The sequence below is a fragment of the Mytilus galloprovincialis genome, chromosome 14 (genome assembly GCF_965363235.1).
Source record: "Mytilus galloprovincialis chromosome 14, xbMytGall1.hap1.1, whole genome shotgun sequence".
NCBI classification, from domain to species: domain Eukaryota; kingdom Metazoa; phylum Mollusca; class Bivalvia; order Mytilida; family Mytilidae; genus Mytilus; species Mytilus galloprovincialis.
Window position 1 is genome coordinate 40139717 of NC_134851.1, and position 21642 is coordinate 40161358.

A 21642-nucleotide genomic window follows, 5' to 3' on the forward strand; every position below is an offset into this window, starting at 1 on the left:
TTGTTCTGTATATAGGAAACACATGTTATTATTCATTTTCATAAATGGTCGGAAAAAATAAAAAGCAATTGAACGTTTACCATTCAGTATTAAGCGCGTTAAGTAGAAGTCAACAATTAAACAATTAAAAGTATTTTATTATACTTCCTGTTTTCATACATTTGTTATTCATTTGATTGTCAATGAAACACTTCTCTCCACAAGAGACCAAATGAAACAGAAATGTAAATCACCGAACGACCTTCAACAATGATTAAAAAAAAGCACACCGCATAGCTATAAAAGCTCCCATATGACAAATGTTTTAACAATTTAAATGAGAAAACTAATTCATGTCCAAAATAATAATAATAAAAAAAAAAAAAAATACACAGCAAGATGCAACAAACGACAACTGAATCACAAAATCCTGTCTTGGGATACATGTAGGCACATACAGAATATGGTGGTTTACGCTTATATAAATACACGCCAACCCTCCCTCTAAACTGGAACAGTGGTTTAACAGTACAACGAATGAACAAACTATAAAAATCATTTGAAAGGGATTTTATTTTCAAATTAAAGACAACACTTTGAATGAAAACAAATAATAATAAAAAAAAACAATCGCAGAGAAAGGTAACCTTGGTAATAACATTAACGGTATCAATTTTCCTGCACCAGATGCGCATTTCGACAAAACATGTCTCTTCAGTGATGCTCGTGGCCAAACGACATGTATTTGAAATCCAAAACTTATATAAAAGATAAAGAGCTACATGTATTATCCAAAAGGTCCAAAAAGAATAGCCAAATCCGTAAAAGGAATCAGAGCTTTGTGCATGAGGGAGATACATTCCTTAATTTATAAAAATTTCTAACATATTGTAACAGCAAATTTAAATAACACAAAAAATCGTATGTTCATGCCAGTACCGGAGTACTGGCTAATTGGCTGGTGATACCCTCGGGGACAAACAGTCCACCAGCAGAGGCATCGACCCAGTGGTAGTAATAACATTAACGGTACCAATTTTCCTGCAGCAGATGCGCATTTCGACAAAAAATGTCTCTTCAGTGATGCTCGTGGCCAAACTATTTGAAATCCAAAGCTTATATAAAAGATAAAAAGCTTGAATCCAAAAGGTCCAAAAAGTATAGCCAAATCCGTGAAAGGAATCAGAGTTTTGTGCATGAGGGAGATCATTCCTTAATTTATAATAATTTCTAACATATGTTACAGCTTGTCCTAATGAGTCATACATATCTCATATTTCGCTCTCGCCGTGGTTTGATTGTTGATTTTCTTTTGTGTTATGCTGTTATCATTTGACTTTATTCCGTATTTCCTTATACTTATATAAACAATAGACAAATAAATATTCAATTTTACCATTGCAATTTGTCGTTCAGGAAACTGTCTTTATTAGTCTTCTGTAAAATTCAAGTTCTCTAATGCCCATCTGTTTAACGAGCGTGGTTTTTGTCCTTAAAATGTATGAAATATTTGCCACTGCACGTAAAGCAAACGTCAACCAATTAATCAATATAAAAAACCTGTATGGAAACAAAACAGATTTTAATTCTCTCTTTTAGCCGTTAAAGATTAAAACCTATTTGTTTGAATTTAGCACGTTTTCATCAGGCACAATTGACACTAAAATCAAGGAGACAGTCAAATCGGTGTGATGAGGAGGAAACGAAAAAGTATGACGCATAAATCAGAAGTAAACAGATATTTTTAGAAGAAGAAAAAAGAGAAAAAAAAGTCAGTTGTCTCTTGTCTCTAGATATTGACATTTATGATAAAATCAGTACAACATAGTAACTGTGGGTGCTCTCAGATCTGAACTTAGTTTTGTTTTTGTGAGGGATAGATAAATACCCTGACACGCTCGGTCTTTGTTTTGTTTTTATGTTTTATTGATTTGTACTGATCTTATTAGTTTTCAAATGATATGGATAGTTTGTTCTTATGTTGTGATGTTCCACCACTGTCCCATGTTAGGCCCCGGAGGGTTGGCGCCTTTAAACATGTTTTACTTCTTGTGGTTTGATAAAAATTAAAGGCATGTGTGTTTATCGAAATTAATTGATTAATTGTTATACGTATGTTTTACGCTCAGTGACAAGTATTTCGTGCATTGTTGAGACGAGATTAAGGTAACACTAAATTCAACAGATAGACCGATATAAGGGTCATCCATGGTGAAGGTCGGAAATTTTGGACTGCCTCTGGAAAAAGAGGGTATATGGTGGTCCTATGTGGTAGCGAGAGGAATTTTCCTTTGCAACAAGCCACTTACGGGTGCATCAAAAATAAGTACAAGCGTTCTTTACGTGCAGAGAGTGTAACACTATTTCAACGAGAAATCAGATTAAATGTTCTCACTTTGACCGAACGTGGCTGAGCATTTATATATAATATCTTTATTGCAAAATTACACCCATGAGGGTCAAGCAATACAATGAAACAATAATTTTATACTATACAATGCAATACAATGAAATACAATGTAATACAATGAAATACAATGTAATACAAAATAATACAATACAATATATGGAATAATAGAACATTAGAGTTCAATTATAAATGTATGTAAAAAAACACCATCATAACCTTGCCTGACACGGGTCTGACTCCCTCAGTTCTAAAGACTGTTTAATGAAGACTCCAATATGACAAACAAGTTCAGGGATGGGGTTTAGAATGTGTTTAAGTTTATTGAATGCATCAAGATGCTGAAATAATGGTACATAGTCTTTTAGATAAGCAAAAAGATTAGAACGCAAAGATATGTTAATGTCACAATACAAAAAGAAATGATATTCATCATCTAGGACTTCACATTTTTTACATAATCTTTGTGCTCTTGGAATGTTTCTGTACCTTCATAATTCAATGCCTAGGGAATGATCACTTAGTCTAAATTTTGAGAGTAACTGCCTATGTATAAAATTATTGCAATTTAAATATTCCTCAGACTGACAATTATTTTTTAATTTCCCATAAAGACAAAGTTTGGATGAGGAATCCATTTTTGAAAGTTTAATTAAAGTATTTTTTCATATTCCTCTGAAACACACTTTTTTATATTACATTTTAACATATTTTTTGATTGTTTAAAAGGTACATTATTATTAGAGTAATTTTCTGGGTTTATTTTCATTTCTTTAAAAATTTTATCTGCAAATGAGTACCAGGAATAAATTCCTTCTGAATGTAAATTTATGTTTGTTTGTAGAGATTCTTTAACCAGGGGATTAATATCATTACAATTTATTCTATAAAAATACATGAGTGTTTGAGTTTTTATATAGGAGTCCAAAGTAAATCTACCTAATTCTGATCTAGCACCTATGTTAGTGGCTGTCTTTTTCAGTCCTAATACTGCTTTACAAAATTTAGAATGAACCTTCTCAAAGGGATGTTTTTCTGCTAATGCAAGAGTATCACAAAAAGTATTATTTACTGCAGCTCTATTAGATGCCCTAAAAGCTGACTGAAAATTATCCATAAACCAAATCTCAGAGTTGTATGTCAAAATAGGTCTTATAAGAGTATCAAATAATTTACATGACAAATTAGTGGGAACAAAATTAAAATTGGACATATATTTTCTCAATAAAAATAAAACTTTAATGCCTTTTTTAGACAGCTCTTCAGTAGTTTTTGTAAAATTTCCCCTATAGTTAATAATATTCCCTAGAAATTTAAAGTCCTTAACTTCAGTCAAAAATTTATTATTAAACAAGATGGGTGGGGATTGTTTATAAATATTCTGAAAAACTAGAATTTTAGTCTTGTTTGTATTAACACTCAACTGCCATTTAGTGCAATATTTATTTAGTTTATCTAATGCATTTTGAAGCCCCTGGTGTGTCTCGGACAATAACACTAAATCATCTGCATAGCTGAGAGTTTGGATACTTGAAGTATCAAGAACTGGAGGGTTACAATTTACATCAAAAATTGAATGTAAATCATTTATATAACAATTAAACAAAGTAGGACTTAAACTGTCCCCTTGTCTTACACCTCTAATTATTGGAAAAAACAAAGAGTGTTCATTGCCAATCTTCAGTGCAGACTGGGATAAACTATACATATTTTTCAAAGTAGTATAAAATTTCACACCAACACCATCATTTATCAATTTATACAACAGGCCATTATGCCAAACAGAGTCAAAAGCACCACGCAAATCTACAAAACAAGCAAACAGCTTTTTCTTATTTTTTTTCAAATATTTAGTGACAAGAGTTTTTAAAATAAATATGCTATCAGATGTTCTGTGATTTGAACGAAATCCAAATTGATGACTGGAGAACTTATTTTCATAATGCTTTACTAGTCTTTTATTCAAAATAGAGCTATATAATTTTGCTAGACAGTTTAAAATAGAAATGCCTCTATAGTTACATATGTCTTCTTTATCTCCAGACTTATGGATTAAAACAATAAATGCTTTTCTCCAGATGGTGGGGTAAATACCAGATGATAAAATAAGATTAAAAAGTTTAACTATGGCTGTTACTGTAACAATGCTACTATATTTTATAATTTCATTAGATATTAAGTCAGGTCCAGTGCTTTTCCCTGATTTTAATTCTTTTATACAGTTCTTTACTTCTGATATTGAAAATGGACTATCAGTACAAATATTATGTTCTAATGTACTCTCAAGCATATTTAAATCTTTTTTAACTTTTTCTTTAAAAGAGTTATCATATTTTTCAGCCTTACCAAGATTTTGAAAATGTTCTTCATAGTTATTTAATTTAATATTTGAACAATCATCCTGTTTAGTGTCTTCATTTTTTAATTTTTTAAGGAGTTCCCAATATTTTTTGGGGTCATTTTCTTGCAAATTTGTTAATGTTTCATATAAGTTCTTTTTAAATACAATTTTCTTTTTCTTTACTAATTTTTTAAGTTTTTTAGCATGTGTAAAAAAGTTACATTTTAGCTCTAAATTAAATGGTTCTCGTCTCAGTTTAGCTCCTATTGCTTTAATAGTTTTTTTAAGATCACGTACTTCATGGTCAACCCATGGTTTTCTGTTTAGTATTTTTTGTTTAACTTTTTTATATCTTACAATTTTACATGATTTATTTGCTAGGCTCTCAAAAATATTTTTTATATCAGAAGTTGCCTTGTCAATTCCTGAAAAAGTTTGTTCAAACTGTGAGTCTTCAAAATCTCTAATTTGTTGTTTAATAAAATTTTCCCCTAGTACTTCAATCATTTTGTCTCTTGATGTATTCTCCCATCTATATTTCACTCCTATCTGAGTAAAGTTTTTATGACTTTTATGTTCTGTGTGACATATATTACATTTCAGTATAACAGATATAGGGACATGATCTGACAAATATGTTGGTTCGCCAATATAAAAATATTCTATAGAGGACATCAAATCCATGTCAGACAAGGCATAGTCAACAGTGCTTGAACCATTATGCTTGTAACAAGTTACATTACCAAAAAGATCACCTACAAATCTACCATTCAGTATTCTGAGCCTGGAGGCAATACATAGATCAATTAGTTGTTTTCCATGAGGATTTAATACTTTGTCTAGAGAATTTCTATAAATATGTGAATCACCCAGATAGTCATCTGGCAATAAATTTAAAAGATCATCATGAATATTATTTTCATCAGAGATAAAAATCTAAATGATTACTGACTCTAGCGTTAAGATCTCCAATAATAAGAATATTACCTTTGGATGACAGCTTTGAGATTTCATTTTCAAGTAATATAAAGTCATCATTAAAGTATGTAGATGACAATGGTGGAATATAACATGCACACACATATATATCTTTTTTTAAACCAAAGAAAAATTTATCAAGCTTTAACCATAGCCTGTTGTCAGATTTTGTTACATTTAAAACTTCAGATATACCTTTATGTAAGGTAGATTTATAATATACAATTATACCTCCACTGTATCTTTTGGATCTTAATTTCTTTTTTCTAGATTTCTGTACATAATTAAAATTTACAATGTTTGTACTAGAATCGGCACCTTTCCAAGTTTCCATTAAAATATTTATGTCATATTTAAGACTAGATAAAAAATAGTCATCTTCTAATTTACCTCCCAGGCCCTGAATATTCCAACTACCAATCGACAAATTTGTTTTCATTTCAAAATCAATTTCTGGTGTAAAGCAAGATATAGATCTATAAAATTTATTGGGCAAAGGGAAGTAACTCAAATTTTTCCCAGATATAGAATTTTCACATTTAATATTTACTCTTTTTTCCTTTTTTGTTTGTTTTTTCCTTTGATGCTGCATTTAGGTAAATTTAAACTATGAAATGATATGTAGAACAAACAAAATTAACTAGACACAGGGATATTTTCTCTTTAACCCCTCATTAACATTCAATAAAAGTTTAAGAAAACATAATCATGATAATTTATCTATTTTTTTCCCCTTTCAGTAAATATATACCAATCATACTTGTACTTGTATATACTTGAAAAGAATAACATGGTATATATACATGGTACATAAAAACTTTCATATTTCAATTATTTTTATGGATTATGAGAACAAATTTCAAAATAAGAAACAAAACAAAAACAGTTTCATAGAACTTTCTACTCTTATTTAGAATTAGAAGATTTTCATTGTTTTCTATATATCCAATCATAACCACAAAATGCTATTTATAAAAATAATAATGAACACATTTTAATGATAACAATTAACAGTACACATGGTCAGTAACCAAAACATTTTAATAGTGCAAGCCTTCAAGAGCCAAACGTAGTAACTTGAGATTCATGTCTGAATTACGACGACTTGTTTGTTGGTAGTCATTGAAGTTGTTGTTTGTGAATTTGTCTTGCCACTGAGAGGAATGGTCATGATGGTTGTCCCACGGATTTCTATTAAATGTGTATTGACGCTCATGTTGCTGATTTCTCCAATTACTCTGTCTACTTTCGGTGTATTATACACCCCGCTAAGCCAAACAGACATCCTACTTTCGTAAGAGTTGTATACTGCGGTCGGATAATTTAAAGACCAGCAATTACCCTGTTGATCTTTCACAGTGTTTTCTGCTATTTAAGACTGAAACAAAAATCAAAATATCAACTTTCCTTATATTTAGCAAATTTTAAGCCTACTTTATTCATCTGACAGGTTTGCCATCAACACTATTGAAAGAAAGATAACTCTTGATATTTTTAAGGTAAGAGCCCAAAGACGTACCAATAACAGAAATATCCGTAACTCAGTCTTGTTCCTTGTATTTGATAATATTTTACGAGCTTCAGCAACAATATATCTACCATGACCCTTCATTGATACATGCATGAGGGTTTGGGTTGTGTTTACCGAATAGAGAAAAATGGCCGTAAAAAATCATGAATAGAGAAAATGTTAAAAAATAAATAAATATATACAACAGAGAAAAATGGTTAGAAAATATATAGAATAGAAATAATTCGATACTACAATATAAAGAATAACTGCAAAAAAAATGAGTTGAATATACTGTTTACAGAAGAAACAAGTGAAACTGTGAGCTTCTGCTCACTGATGATACCCCCGTCCAAATATGCATTTCGAAACTTTTAATGGAAAAGAGGCAACTGGATAATCTAATCTCAATAATGTAAAATGGTAAGTGTTCGGTAAACACAGGAAGTTGTCGAGTGATGAATCTGAAAACGCATCACACGGTATAGCTGACTTATATCAAGTCTGAAACCAAATATCAGAAATCCTGGTAGTGCAGTTCCTGAGAAAAATGTGACGAAAAATTTTCAACTTGGCTATCAGGTGTAAAAATGATACAAGTGTTCGGTAAACAGAAAGTTGTCGAGTGATGAATCTGAAAACGCATCACACAGTATAGCTGACTTATATCAAGCCTGAAACCAAATTTCAGAAATCCTGGTAGTGTAGTTCCTGAGAAAAATGTGACGAAAAATATTCATGGGACGGACGAACTGACTGACAGACTGACGGACTGACTGACTGATGGACTGGCGGACTGACGGAAGGACAGACAGAGGTAAAACAGTATACCCCCCTTTTTTTCAAAGCGGGGGTATAAAAACAATGCCCAGAATACAGTTATATGAAGTAAAACCATAATTAAATAGCCGTTACTTTTTAATGATAATGAGCAACAACATTAGAATACTTAATGTGCTGAGCCTGACTCAGCTAGTATAACCATGGGATTGTATCGCAATCTCGGCAAATTACAAAGAATAACAACTTGTGAGTGAAGCTTGTAGATTATAATTCCACCAGAAAGAATACAGGAGTTTACAGAGTGTGTAATGTTTGGTAAACTGAAAGAAATAAAAATACAATATTTTACAATATGTACGAAAGAAATATATGAATGTTCAATGCAATAATAATATCAAGTCAAAAACGAAAGTAGAATTCTCAGTTCAATTCATAGAAATAAACAATTACAGTTCGTATTGTTGAATAAACGTGGAATCCAAGTTAACGGAATTAACGGTATATATATTTAACAGTTTATAATTGATTTGAAACGTACTTGACGGTGATTTGTCACAATATCCGCAGGAGCAGTTTTGTCGTGGCATCCATTTGCAATAGACCGGTGAGGAAGAGAAAGTAAGCACTAGTGAAAATACGGAGAAGTTCAGAGTATTTCCGGAAAATACGGATGTCTAAAAATCCAATCAAATAGACTATACAATGAATATAATTGCGGATGTGAATCAGAATACTCCCCGTCTGAAATCTACCTGATATCACTATTATTCCATAAGATATAACACATATGAATGTCACTATATAAATCCAGAGATATATACATATATTTACACAGGAGTGTTCTCTATGAGAAGAATCATGTCCACGATAGGGCGTGTGTAGGTTGTGGCTTTTCCATTAACGATAACTCGCACTTCTGCTTTTCGGACATGTTCGTCTGAACTTTTAAATGAGTTCACTATAATTCCAACGGGCCATTGGGTACGGCAAATGTTTTTGTCCTTAAGAAGAATGACGTCTCCTTCGATGAGATCACGGCGATCTTCGGTCCATTTTCGTCGTTGTTGTAGTAACGGCAGGTATTCCTTCCTCCAACGGGACCAGAAAACACTGGCCAGAGCCTGTACTCGTCTCCATTCGGCAAGACAGAGATCTCGTTTGTCGAATTCCCCAAGATGGTCTGAAGTGAAAACGTAGTCAGTTTTCTGTGTCAATAACATAGCCGGAGTTAATATTAACGGATTCTCTGGATCTGTTGATACCGGTACCAGAGGTCTAGAGTTCACTATTGCTGAAACTTCTGCCATTAGTGTGTTAAGCACGTCATGCGTAAGACTTCTTCCGGCTGCATTTAGAAGCATAGAATCAAGAATTCTTCTGGTGATACCAATCATTCTTTCCCAGGCTCCACCCATATGGGACGAATGCGGCGCATTGAAGATCCAAGTTGTACCAGAACTGTACAGAAAGTTCTTGAAGGGTCCATCTTCAACGTTGATTGAATCAATTTTTAAATCGTCGATTGCTCCAATAAAGTTTGTTCCACGGTCAGATCGGAAAATCTTTACTTGGCCTCTTATAGCGGCGAATCTCCTGACGGCGTTTATGAAGGCCGAAGAACTCATTTCCTCGATTAATTCGATGTGAATAGCTCTTGTCACTAAGCATGTGAATAAAATTGCCCAACGTTTGGAGTTGGCGTATCCACCACGTGTTTTACGTGAAACAATTGTCCAGGGTCCAAAGGTGTCTATTCCAACGTTAGTAAACGGAGGTGAAGGTTCAAGACGGTCCTCTGGCAAATCAGACATGATTTGATACTCAGTTTTTCCTCTGAGTTTGCGGCATGTCACACATTTGTGAATAATAGATGAGATTAAGCGTTTTGCTCCTACGATCCAAAATCCTGCGGAACGAATCGCTCCATCTGTGAAATGGCGACCTTGATGTTTTATCTTGTTGTGGTAGTGTCGAACTAATAATGTTGCTACATGATTGCGTCCGGGGACGATCAATGGTTTCTTTTCACGGAGGTTCAAGTCCGATTTTACAATACGGCCTCCAACTCGTAATAGTCCTCGTTCATCCAAAAACGGATTGAGGTTAGCTATCGGGCTCCGCTTATTAATTTGTTCCTGACGTTTTATACAATCTATTTCATCTCCATAAACTTCCTGTTGTGCAGATATTAAGATGAAATTTTCGGCATTTGAAAAACTATCCACAGAAGTCACTGATGATGCCTGTTTTGACCCGTGTAAACGAGAGAAACGTTCCAAAAAGGCTATCGCTCGCACAAGTGATGTCCAGTTGGAGAATCGATTGAATCTATCAGTTCCGATACCTTTATGCTCAGGTGTGGAAAATGTTTTTGCAACATTAACAGTTGCACGGATTTCTCCATCTTCTTCTGGATCTATTAGCTGGTGTATATCCTCAGAATTCTTCTGTTCTGAGGAAAGAAGTTGTTTTGGTCCTAATAACCATTCGCTGCTGTGAATTTCATGGGCTTGTACGGACCTTGTTCCCGAGTCTGCGGGATTACGGTGAGTTGGTACATAATTCCATTGACTTGGAGAGCTAAATTTTCTTATTTTCTCCACTCGATTGGCGACATAGATGAAGAACCTTCTTGTCTCGTTACTTATGTAGCCTAGGACTACTTTACTGTCTGTGTAGAATTTTACGGTGTCTATATGTAAATCTAAATTATCCATGATGGTCTGTGTTATCTCGACTGCTAATACTGCAGCAGATAGTTCAAGGCGTGGAATAGTATGACCACTTGTTGGTGCAACTTTAGCTTTCCCAAGAATGAATCCTATGTTTGGTTCACCACTACTGTCGGTCGTGCGTAGATATGCAACAGCTGCTATGGCTTTTTCTGATGCATCAGAGAAGACATGTAACTCCTTTGTGGCGGTTTTGCTCAGATACGGCACGTAGGTACGTGGAATGCGCAATGTTTCGATAGCAATAAGAGTATCTCTCCAAGATTTCCACTCATCTGCTGTCTCATCAGTGAGAGGTTGGTCCCAATCGACGGTTTCTGATACTATTTTCCTCAATAGGAGTTTCCCTTGTATAATCACCGGAGCCAAAAATCCCAGAGGATCGTAGAGACTGTTTATCGTTGATAAAATTCCTCTCCGAGTGATCGGTTTGTTTTCTGATGATAATTGAAATAAAAAGTTATCAGTGTTTACGTCCCAGCTGAGACCAAGACTACGTTGTAGGGGTTTGCTATCGCATTCTAAGTCTAGGTCTTTAAGATTTGAAGCCAAATCACTGGCATGAAATGCAGACATAACTTCCGCACAATTAGAGGCAAACTTGTGAAGGCGTAAGTTTCCATATCTTGCTAATGCTTGCTGTGTGTCCTTCATGAGCGTAACAGCTTCCTCTTTAGTGGGACATGACGTAAGACCGTCGTCGACATAGAAGTCTCTTGTAACAAAGCTAGTCACGTGACTGCCAAACTCTTGTTCTGATGCTTGAGCTGCTTTTCTGAGTCCAAGCGTAGCAACAGCAGGTGACGGACTATTCCCGAAAACATGAACTCTCATGCGGTATTCGACAAGGTTCTCCTGTAGGTCATTGTCTTTATGCCATAAAAATCTCAGGTAATTACGGTGGTCATTTCTGACAACGAAGCAGTGAAACATGTGTTGAACGTCTGCAGTTACTGCGATCATTTCTTTCCTGAAACGCAGCAGTACTCCCAAGAGATCGTTGGTCAAGTCTGGACCTGTAAGCAGGACGCTGTTAAGTGAAACTCCGTTACATTTGGCGGAAGAATCAAACACACCTCTTATCTGATCGGGTTTCTTCGGATGATAAACACCAAACAATGGCAAATACCAGCACTCCTCATGTTCGTGCAATGGTGGAGCGAGCTCTGCATGATTATTGTCCAGGATCTTACTCATAAAAGTAAGAAAGTGTTCCCGCTTAACTGGGTTTCTATTCAAACTGATGTCTAACATATTAGCACGATGAAGAGCTTGTTGTCTGTTGCTTGGCAATGGCTGTCTTGGCACTCGGAACGGCAACGGTGCTACCCAACTTCCTTCCGAGTCTCTTACAAATTCGTTGTCCATCTGCTTCATGAACATTTTGTCCTCATATGACTGTCCAGGCTTGTCATCGTCCCTTGTTTTTTCAAAGAGTGGCGATTGTAAGTCTTTCGTTACAGGGTCTGTGTAGTTTTCCCGGATGTCAAACTTGCTTGTGCATGGTTGAAAGGTTGAGGGTTGTCCTGTAGGCAAAATGTTGGTTATTTTGACATTTAACTCAAGAGGAACATGCTGCTTGTTAATGCAGGTTTCTCCTATCACTACCCAACCAAGTTTCAATTGTTGTGCATATGGAGTTCTGGGTGGTCCTATGCGCTGATCGAGGACATGGTGTGCCTCTATAAGGTCTCTGCCAATTAAGAGAAGAATTTGGCAATTTTCCTCTATTGGTGGAATGCTACCTCTAAGTTCTTTTAAATGAGGGTGATGCATTGTTACTTCAGGAGTAGGTATTTCGTCCCTATTATTGGGAATATGATCACATTCAATCAGTACAGGAAGGTCAAACTTGTCATTACCATTGATTGATTCCATGACGAAACCTCTTCCTCTTTTGCCGGAAGTGACTACTTTGCCGGAGCATGTTGATAAAGTATAGTTTTCCGGTTTATCTTTGACGTCGAAAAGATTGAAGAATTCGGGCGATGCTAGTGACCGGTTGCTTTGGTCATCAATGATGGCGTACATGCGAATAACTTTGTACTGGTTATCTTTGTGATAAACATTCACAGGAAGTATTTTAGCACAAGATTTCCCACTATATGTATCTTTGCAGATCTCAGTACAGGTAGAGTTAACTGAGGTTGCCTTAGTTTCAGCCGATTCTATAGGCTCCCCGCCGTAGGCTTGCTTAGGCGAGCTAGACTGCGAACTTGTAGGTTGCTGTGGTCTAGTGATGTGAAGTGCGGTAGTGTGTTGTTTACTTCCACATTCTTTACAACTTATGCTTGCATTGCAATCCCGGCTTCTATGTGTGGTAGAATCACAACACTTGTAACATACATTGTTTTCTTTCAAAAGACCTTTGCGCTCCTCTATTGACTTGGCTCGGAACGCTCGACATTCATTTAAGGAATGCTTTGTATTGTGCAGAATACAAAGACCTTGTTTGCTGGCGTCTCTAGATTGCTGCTCAACTGCTGTTTTATGAGCACCAACTTTAGTCCTAGGGTAAGGCGTAGACCTTGGCGCAGCACCTTTTGTATTTGGTGTGGCTTTTGACCCAAAGATGAACCCAGGATCGTTCTTTGTTTTGCTGATTTCCCTGATGTAGGCAGAGAATTCTGTGAAAGGTGGAAAGGCAACGTCATATTTAGCCTTGTATCTTGTAGCCCTTGTGGTCCACTTTTCTTGGAGTCCGTACGGTAATTTTTCAACAATAGGATTTATCCCGGACGAGGAGTCAAAATATGCTAGCAAACATCCCAGCTTGGGATTTTCCTTGTGATATTCTATTTCTGATAGAATGTCAGACAGTTCGTAGAGACGTGCGTTGTCCTTATTTGTTAAGGTAGGGAATTTTTCAAGTTTACTCTTGAGAGAGGCTTCCAACATTTCTGGAGCACCATACCGCTCGTCAAGCCTCTTCCATAATCTCTGTATACCTATGGTAGGATTATTAGCGTTCGACGCTCTTATGCTAATGGCGTGTTTAGCAGACTCTGGACCGAGCCACTTGATCAGTAAATCGATCTGTTCTGAGTCAGAGACTTGTAACTCATCAGTCACGTTCTTGAAGCTTGCTTTCCAAGTATGAAATGACTCTGCCCGATCGTTAAAGCTTGTTAATCGGGAGAAAAGCAAGTCCTTGCGTAAAAGGAATCTAGTTATCTCTGATGTAAAGTTGATTTGTTGCTGGTGTGCAACAGGGATCTCTTCTACTATGCCTTGTTTTTGGTGTGAAACAGGGATCTCTTCTATAAAGTCTTGTTTTATGCGTAAGACAGGGATCGCTTCTTTAACACCCTGTTTTTGATGTTCAGTAGGGCTCTCATCTGAAAGACCTAATTTTTGTATGCCGGTTACTAATCCCAGATCTGGGATAAAGGTAACTTCCGGTGACTTAGAATCGGAAGGTAAGACAGCAGATGTCTGTGACAGCAAGTTCAGTGCCGCGGACGGCACGAACGCTGGTGCTTCGTGGCTCAGCTCAATTTTAACAGGAAATTGCTTTTTCTTTTGAGGTGCTGTTACTTCCTTCACAGCTGTTGATACAGGAAGTTTGTTGACAAAATCTTGCACACGCTGGAGCGGGTCTTCCTTTTCGTCAGGTAGTTCGCTAAAGGCTTGACTATCGTCGTATTCCAGGATACGAGCCTCGGCTTCTGCGGCTGCAGCTTCTTTCTGTGCTTCAAGAAGGTTAAATTTGGCTTTAAGCTCGACCTTTTCCCGGCTTACTCGTGCGGCTTCTTGTTGCATTTCAGCCTTCCTGCGCATAGCCTCTTGTTTACGTTGAGCGACTTCTTGCTCCATTTCTGCCTGTTTGCGTGCAGCTTCCTGTTCCATTTCACCTTGTCTGAACAGGGCTTGTTCTTCTAACATTGCTTCCTGTTGTAGGATAATGGCATGTTTCTCTACAAAGGCTATTTTAGACTTGGCAGCCTCTGCCTTGGCACGCTTTCTCCGTGCTAGGCTTGACATGTCTGACACGTTAGAGCTACCACTGCGTGAGGTTTTCTTACCTTTTGAGGTCTTTGTTTTAGTGGATTTGGACTTTGTTAGAGCGAGGCGCTGCTCGTGTAGTTTTTCCATGACCAGTTCCACTTTGGACAGACGAAAATCTAAAGAGAGTTTACACGCATCTATTTCTTTTTGACTCTCCAGTGTTCTGGTCCTTTTCAGAAAGTCAAGGTACTCATCTGTGAGCCTACGATAGTTATTACAGGCTTTAACTAGTTTGTCCTGAGCTGTAAGGAGTTGCTGGAGCTCGTTAGGTGGCGTTGTTACTTCCAATAACTTGGATTCAATGTCTGTCCAGAGAGCCTCTAGTTCCTGACAGAACTTGTCACGTTTTTCAGTGAAAGCTCCTTGTCCTTTTTCCGTGAGGTCACGAACTCGCCTAGCCTCGGGAATTTCATCTGACTGAGATGTATTAGACGGATTTTCTAATATTTCAGGGACATCTCCTTCTTGGGGCTGTACCTCTTCTTGTTGTTCCTCATGACTGGGATCCATGTTGACTCAACGTTGTTAGGTTGCTGTCGAGTATACACACGATATGTAGTCCACTGTCAGTGTGAAGGTATGTACGTTGCTACGTTGTCGTTCCTTGTCTGGATATGTAAAGACAGGTTGTCGTCAATTTACTGTGCTGAGCCTGACTCAGCTAGTATAACCATGGGATTGTATCGCAATCTCGGCAAATTACAAAGAATAACAACTTGTGAGTGAAGCTTGTAGATTATAATTCCACCAGAAAGAATACAGGAGTTTACAGAGTGTGTAATGTTTGGTAAACTGAAAGAAATAAAAATACAATATTTTACAATATGTACGAAAGAAATATATGAATGTTCAATGCAATAATAATATCAAGTCAAAAACGAAAGTAGAATTCTCAGTTCAATTCATAGAAATAAACAATTACAGTTCGTATTGTTGAATAAACGTGGAATCCAAGTTAACGGAATTAACGGTATATATATTTAACAGTTTATAATTGATTTGAAACGTACTTGACGGTGATTTGTCACAATATCCGCAGGAGCAGTTTTGTCGTGGCATCCATTTGCAATAGACCGGTGAGGAAGAGAAAGTAAGCACTAGTGAAAATACGGAGAAGTTCAGAGTATTTCCGGAAAATACGGATGTCTAAAAATCCAATCAAATAGACTATACAATGAATATAATTGCGGATGTGAATCAGAATACTTAATAAGATACAATGTATGAGGAATCTCCCCTCTCGGACCCATGTTTACAATGCAAAATTCTGCTACATGTAAGAGCGTATGTAATGAAAGCTATATATATGGTTTGCAGATTCAAGGTTCTTTTATATTATGAATCCTTTAAAATTCTTCGCAAAGGTAAATGCATGTGACGTAAGTATTTTGTGATATATTAGCTACGGTTATTTTATTATTAATCAAGCATATTGCTTGATGAGGGACGAAAAGATAAATAAATTCCTGACTTGGTACAGGCACATTACCAATAAATATTGTAAATGAGTTATTGTATGCATAATCAATTACATAATACAACGGTCCGACAAATAACATATTCTTTCAAATAAAATGTTTATTTATTATTTATTTTTACTTTTATACAATTTAAAACTGTGAAACATAAGTTTTGATGAATATTTTTTTATTTTACTTGTAATGTTTTGTTAATTCGGTAATAATTTAAGGAAAAAAGAAACTATACAAAGGGAGGTAATGTAAAATATTCTTTAAAATAAAAGATGTTTATAAATATTCTATTAAATCAAATTTTCAGATTTGAGGGCCCTCATGGGGTTTTTGATTATGTGATTACTTGGCCGTTTTTTTAATGATTATTTGATTATTAAGCCAAATATTTCATGATTATTTGATTACCTAGGACTGTATTTTTAGTTTATGATTATTTGATTACTAAAGATAAGCAAATATTTAATGATTATGTGATTATATTGGCAAAAAAATGGTGATTATGTGATTACTAGGACCCCCCCATGAGGGGCCTCAGATTTAAGGTTCATCATAACCTTTTGGCTAAAATGGCCGTATTTACACCCCAAATTTTACTCTGAGTACAGACTAACCTATACACCTGCATCAGTTTTAAGGGATGGTAGGAACTAGATATATAAATTTTAAATGCATTTTATGTTTCAGAAAATTATAAACTTTTTCTAGATTTTGCTATCCATTTTTTTTCGTTCCTGCAGAAGGTGCAAAAAATAACTAAGTAGTGAAAACGATTGAGAAGCTCCCCTCATATAATCAATGTTGTGAGTAGTATTGATTTAAATGGACAATAGATGCACTTGAATAGATGGACAATAGACACCTGTAAACAAAAGGTTATTTAACAGGTTTAAACTGTGTAACTGAGTGGACCGTATCAAATGAAACTCGGGTGTTTGTTTATTTTGCTATCTTCTGCAGACTGGAAAAAATGAACATCAAAATCCAGGTAAGTTTTTAATTTTCTGAAACGTAAACTTCATATAACCTTTATATATCTAGTTCCTGCCATGCCTTAAAACTTTCCTGGATGTACCAGTTTGTCTGTACTCATATTAATTTTAGAGGTGTAAACACGGCCATATTTTTCAATTCCTTATGATGAACCTTAAATAGATTTTATCAAATACAATATTCAGTACTAAAATAGTCACTCAAAACTACAAAATCTACACAACATAAAATCAGTTGAACTCACTCCAAACTGAAATTAAATATCCTCCTTTTTTGTACAAAAGCCGCGTAGTTTCATATGCCACTCAACGAAACATTATATTCATTTAAAAAAGGCTGTGTAAACTGAAGCTTACGTTATAATTCTGTGTAAAAAGTAATAATCCTGATAAAAGCGAGATACATTATAATCGGTGCTCCTGCCTTGACAACATTACCATGTTTGTTTGTGTGAGGTGTTTTTATTACTAAAGAAGAAGAAGATACTTTATTTCAATAAAATGGGCTCTCAATAATATAATATCATTATTCATGTTATAATATTAATATTCTTTTACCCATATATAATAAACAATACAGTATACATAGTAACAAACACAAATAAGAAACAACAGTTTTCATACATTAACTGTACATGTTTATATATATATATATAGGAGTATGAAACCTTCGTCCCAGGCACACCACTTGCATCTTCGCTAGCCAAGGGTTACGATCCACTCACTGTTTCTTTAAAAAATCGCATCGCTCCGCTCACAAAATTTTTTTTTGTTACTTTCTCATGTTTCTAGTGGTCATCTTCGCTAGCCAAGGGTTACGACCCACTCACTTTCTTAAGCGAAGATGACCAAAGTGAGTGGATCGTAACCCTTGGCTAGCGAAGATGACCGCCCGCCCGCCCCGCCGCTGATATATATATATGGCATGTCATTCTCTGTACCTTTGTTTAAATATTGGTGTTTTGAAAAATAACATTTGAATTGTGCTATTCTGAATTATTTACGACATACTAATTATATATTTGTATAATAACGCCTATCTTATTTTTTTTAATTTATTGTATAAAAGTTAAAATAGCACCTTGTGTTTTTATTAGTTATTTTTTTCATTACAATAATTGCTTTAATAGGTAAAAATGATAAGTATCACCAATATCACTTGAATCGTAAAAATGACAAGTATCACCAATATCACTTGAATCGTAAAAATGATAATTATCACCAATATCACTTGAATCGTAAAAATGATAATTATCACCAATATCACTTGAATCGTAAAAATGATAATTATCACCAATATCACTTGAATCGTAAAAATGACAAGTCTTTCGTTCTAACAAGGTGTTTATTGCTTGCATCAATGTAAATAAAGGAGGGGGTGGAGAGTTGGAAGGGCGATATCTGTTCCGGCAGAGTTTTCAATATCACCTTTCTTAAAGCAAGATTCTTTTATCCAGTTCTTACCAATCCAGAATATTCATTGATCCCCCCCCCCCCCCCCCCCCCCGAATTGACATATTATAGCAGAAATCCATTACTATACTCGATTTATGGACTTCTGATTAAAGTTAACAAAGTTATACACCAATTAAGATAGATCTGATATGATAATATGTGATTGTAGATTTATATATATTTTTCTGTAACTATGACTGACATTTAGTTTTGTGAGAATATTCGCGTGTTACAGGTGAAACTCTTCCTTATAACAATTCATTTGAATAATATATGTACCGGTTGAAATGGTCATTGAACGAGTTCTTATGATCTTATGATGTATAGTCATATACATGTATGTGTACATATTATGCATGTGCACAATTCGAAATTTAATAACTCTGTAACTCTGAACAGAAAATATCTTTAATCAATTAGTTTGTCAATTCTTTGTATATATATTGTTTTTAGATAAATGAAAAGAAATTCAGGGGCGGATGCAGGAATTTTCGAAAGGGGGGGGGGGGGGGGGTGCTAACCCAGGCTAACCCAGGGCAAAGGGGGGGGGGGGGTGCAAAACATATGTTCCGATACAAATGCATTGATCGGCAAAAATAAAGGGGGGGTGCGCACCCCCGGAACCCCCCCCCCCCCCTGGATCCGCTACTGAAATTTAAATGTGCCAAAATATTAAACAATATTTGTTTTATAATATTTGCTAGTTCTTTAAATTCCATTCATCTTTTATTTACAAATGCTTCAAAGGTCATAATCTAGAATCAAAGCAATTATTTAAATTATTGTATACATTTCTTAGTCTGGTGATCACGATTTCGATCTTTTTCCGTAATAGCAGAAACTGTACCTGGTTGACTCATTCACCCGAATCACGATTTAACCGTTTCATAACAATAGATATTATTTTTTTTTAAATTATGACTGTTTAAATTTTACATTACTGCGTTCGTGTGTATGGAGAGGGTATTTAAACATAAAAGTTATAATTGGAATTACTTTTTACGAAGCCACAAGGAAGACAACAGCTTTTAGGAATTTAAGATCAATTTAACTCTTGGTATTTTTGTTTACGGGTGGATATATATTGATCTGTACTTTAAATAATTACAATAGCTGGTTAAATCGAAATGAAGTTTTTCTCATTTGTTTTTGTGTTATGGATTCCAAATATTGCATGCTTTCTCCGATGGTCATCAAACGACAACGTTGAGTATAAAGGTAGGATCCTGTAAAATATATAATTCCAAATTTTGAACGCATATAGTACAATAATCGAACTGGTTTCAAATATTTTTAAAAGTAATGGTTCGCGAGTTGGTTTTATACTCAGTCTGTAGTTTTAAATACAAGAATATGTGTGGTATTAATCATGATTAATATTGCGTAATAAAAAAGAAGTAATATATTTTAAGTAATGTGTAGTTGGCACTTGTAGTTGACACTATTGTCATTTTTGGGACCCTTAAAAGCTTGCTGTTCAGTGCGAGCCAAGACTTCGTGTTGCATGCCGTTCTTTGACCTATAAATATTCACTTTCTATACATTGTAACTTGTATGGAGAGTTGTCTCATTGGCACTCATATCCCAACTTCTCATTTATATAAGACACGTAACTGTAAGCTTGACTTATAATAAACGTGAAATTGCATTCACAAGAATATGCACAAAACAGTTAATATGAGAAACCTCCTTAATATGAAAAACCATTGATTTCCAATTTTTGTTCCGGGTGTATATATTGATTCATACCTTTTTAGCATCAAAAGGAAGTTTTTCTCTATTGTTTTGGGTATGGATTCAAAATATATCATGTTTCCTCAGATGGTCTTCTCATGACAATGTAGAGTACAAAGTTATAAATGAAAGATTCTTAATTTCAAAAGCAAATATTACAATGAAGTGTCTCTTATGTCAAATATTTTTCGAAAAATATGATTTATAAGTCTTAAATTCAACGTAACAGGTTTAGTATATCTTATGTAATGCGTATATATATATATATATATATATATATATATGAAAAAAGAAGATGTGGTATGTTTGCCAATCAGACAACTCTCCACAACCACAAGAGACCAAAATGACACGGAAATTAACAACTATAGGTCACCGTATGGCCTTCAACAATGAACAAAGCCCATACCACAAAGTCAGCTATTATAAAAGGCCCCGCCTGTATTGGACTTACATGTAGTTTTGGAATCTTGTAAATGTATATATATTTCGTTGTCTCTTAAAGGTACAATATGACAAAAAGGCAATTCTTAATGATGTTCACTAGTCTGTTTCAAAATAACAAGCTTTCTGAAATACTGTTATAAATAACCAAACTAACAGTAGAAACAAAAATGACAAGCTCATGTCTTCGTTTTTGAGAAATTGTCAATTGAAAAGTTAGTTGGAACGATTCTCTCTTGACTTTTCTTATACTTGAGCTGGCACTTTTTCTTCTTTTGAAAACTATTTAAAAAAACCAAATATGGATTTTATAAAGGTTTTTGGAAACGGTCTTATAAACTGTATACATATGCTAAGGAAATTATTAAAAGAAAACAAGAAATAACATGAATAAGCGGGCAAAATGTGTACTGACACAACATGGAAAAAACTAGAGGATTCTATTCATATTAGACAATACGAAAAATGAATACCAACTCCTGTGCCGTCCCATCCGCATAATGCAATTAATACATTTAGACTTAGGGGAGGGTCATACATTCAAAGACGTATTGTCTTTCGATAAATCAATTCATTTGATGCAAAATTGGCAGAAAAGTAACAATTTTGTTTTAAAATGCCTTTAACAGATAAATAAAGCAATGGATGACAACTTTTTTTTTTATGTTCATATGTGAAATTGAGAAACTGTTTCTAGAAGAATTGACAACTTTTAACTTTTGACCTTGTGAATGAAAAGATTCACAAGGGAAATTTGCCCTACCTTTGTGTAAACTGAGATGTGTAAAGTGGATTTATTATTTTTCT

General features: G+C 34.9%; 1 protein-coding gene and 1 long non-coding RNA gene across 2 annotated transcripts in view; one reads left to right on the plus strand and one right to left on the minus strand.

Moving 5' to 3' along the window:
- Positions 1–8249: 8249 nt before the first annotated feature.
- Positions 8250–15936, minus strand: LOC143059507 (uncharacterized). The gene is made up of 2 exons (XR_012973496.1): positions 15749–15936; positions 8250–15530 (listed from the first exon to the last, which is right to left on the minus strand). It is a non-coding gene; the product is annotated as an uncharacterized LOC143059507 (long non-coding RNA).
- Positions 15937–19627: 3691 nt separating this feature from the next.
- The window catches only part of LOC143059659 (uncharacterized), a 30332-nt gene continuing 28317 nt past the window's right edge, over positions 19628–21642 (plus strand). Inside the window, exon 1 of the mRNA XM_076233194.1 lies at positions 19628–19875. Within this exon, the coding sequence (XP_076089309.1) occupies positions 19785–19875 (91 nt within the window). The 5' untranslated portion in view covers positions 19628–19784. The remainder of the gene's footprint in view (positions 19876–21642) is intronic.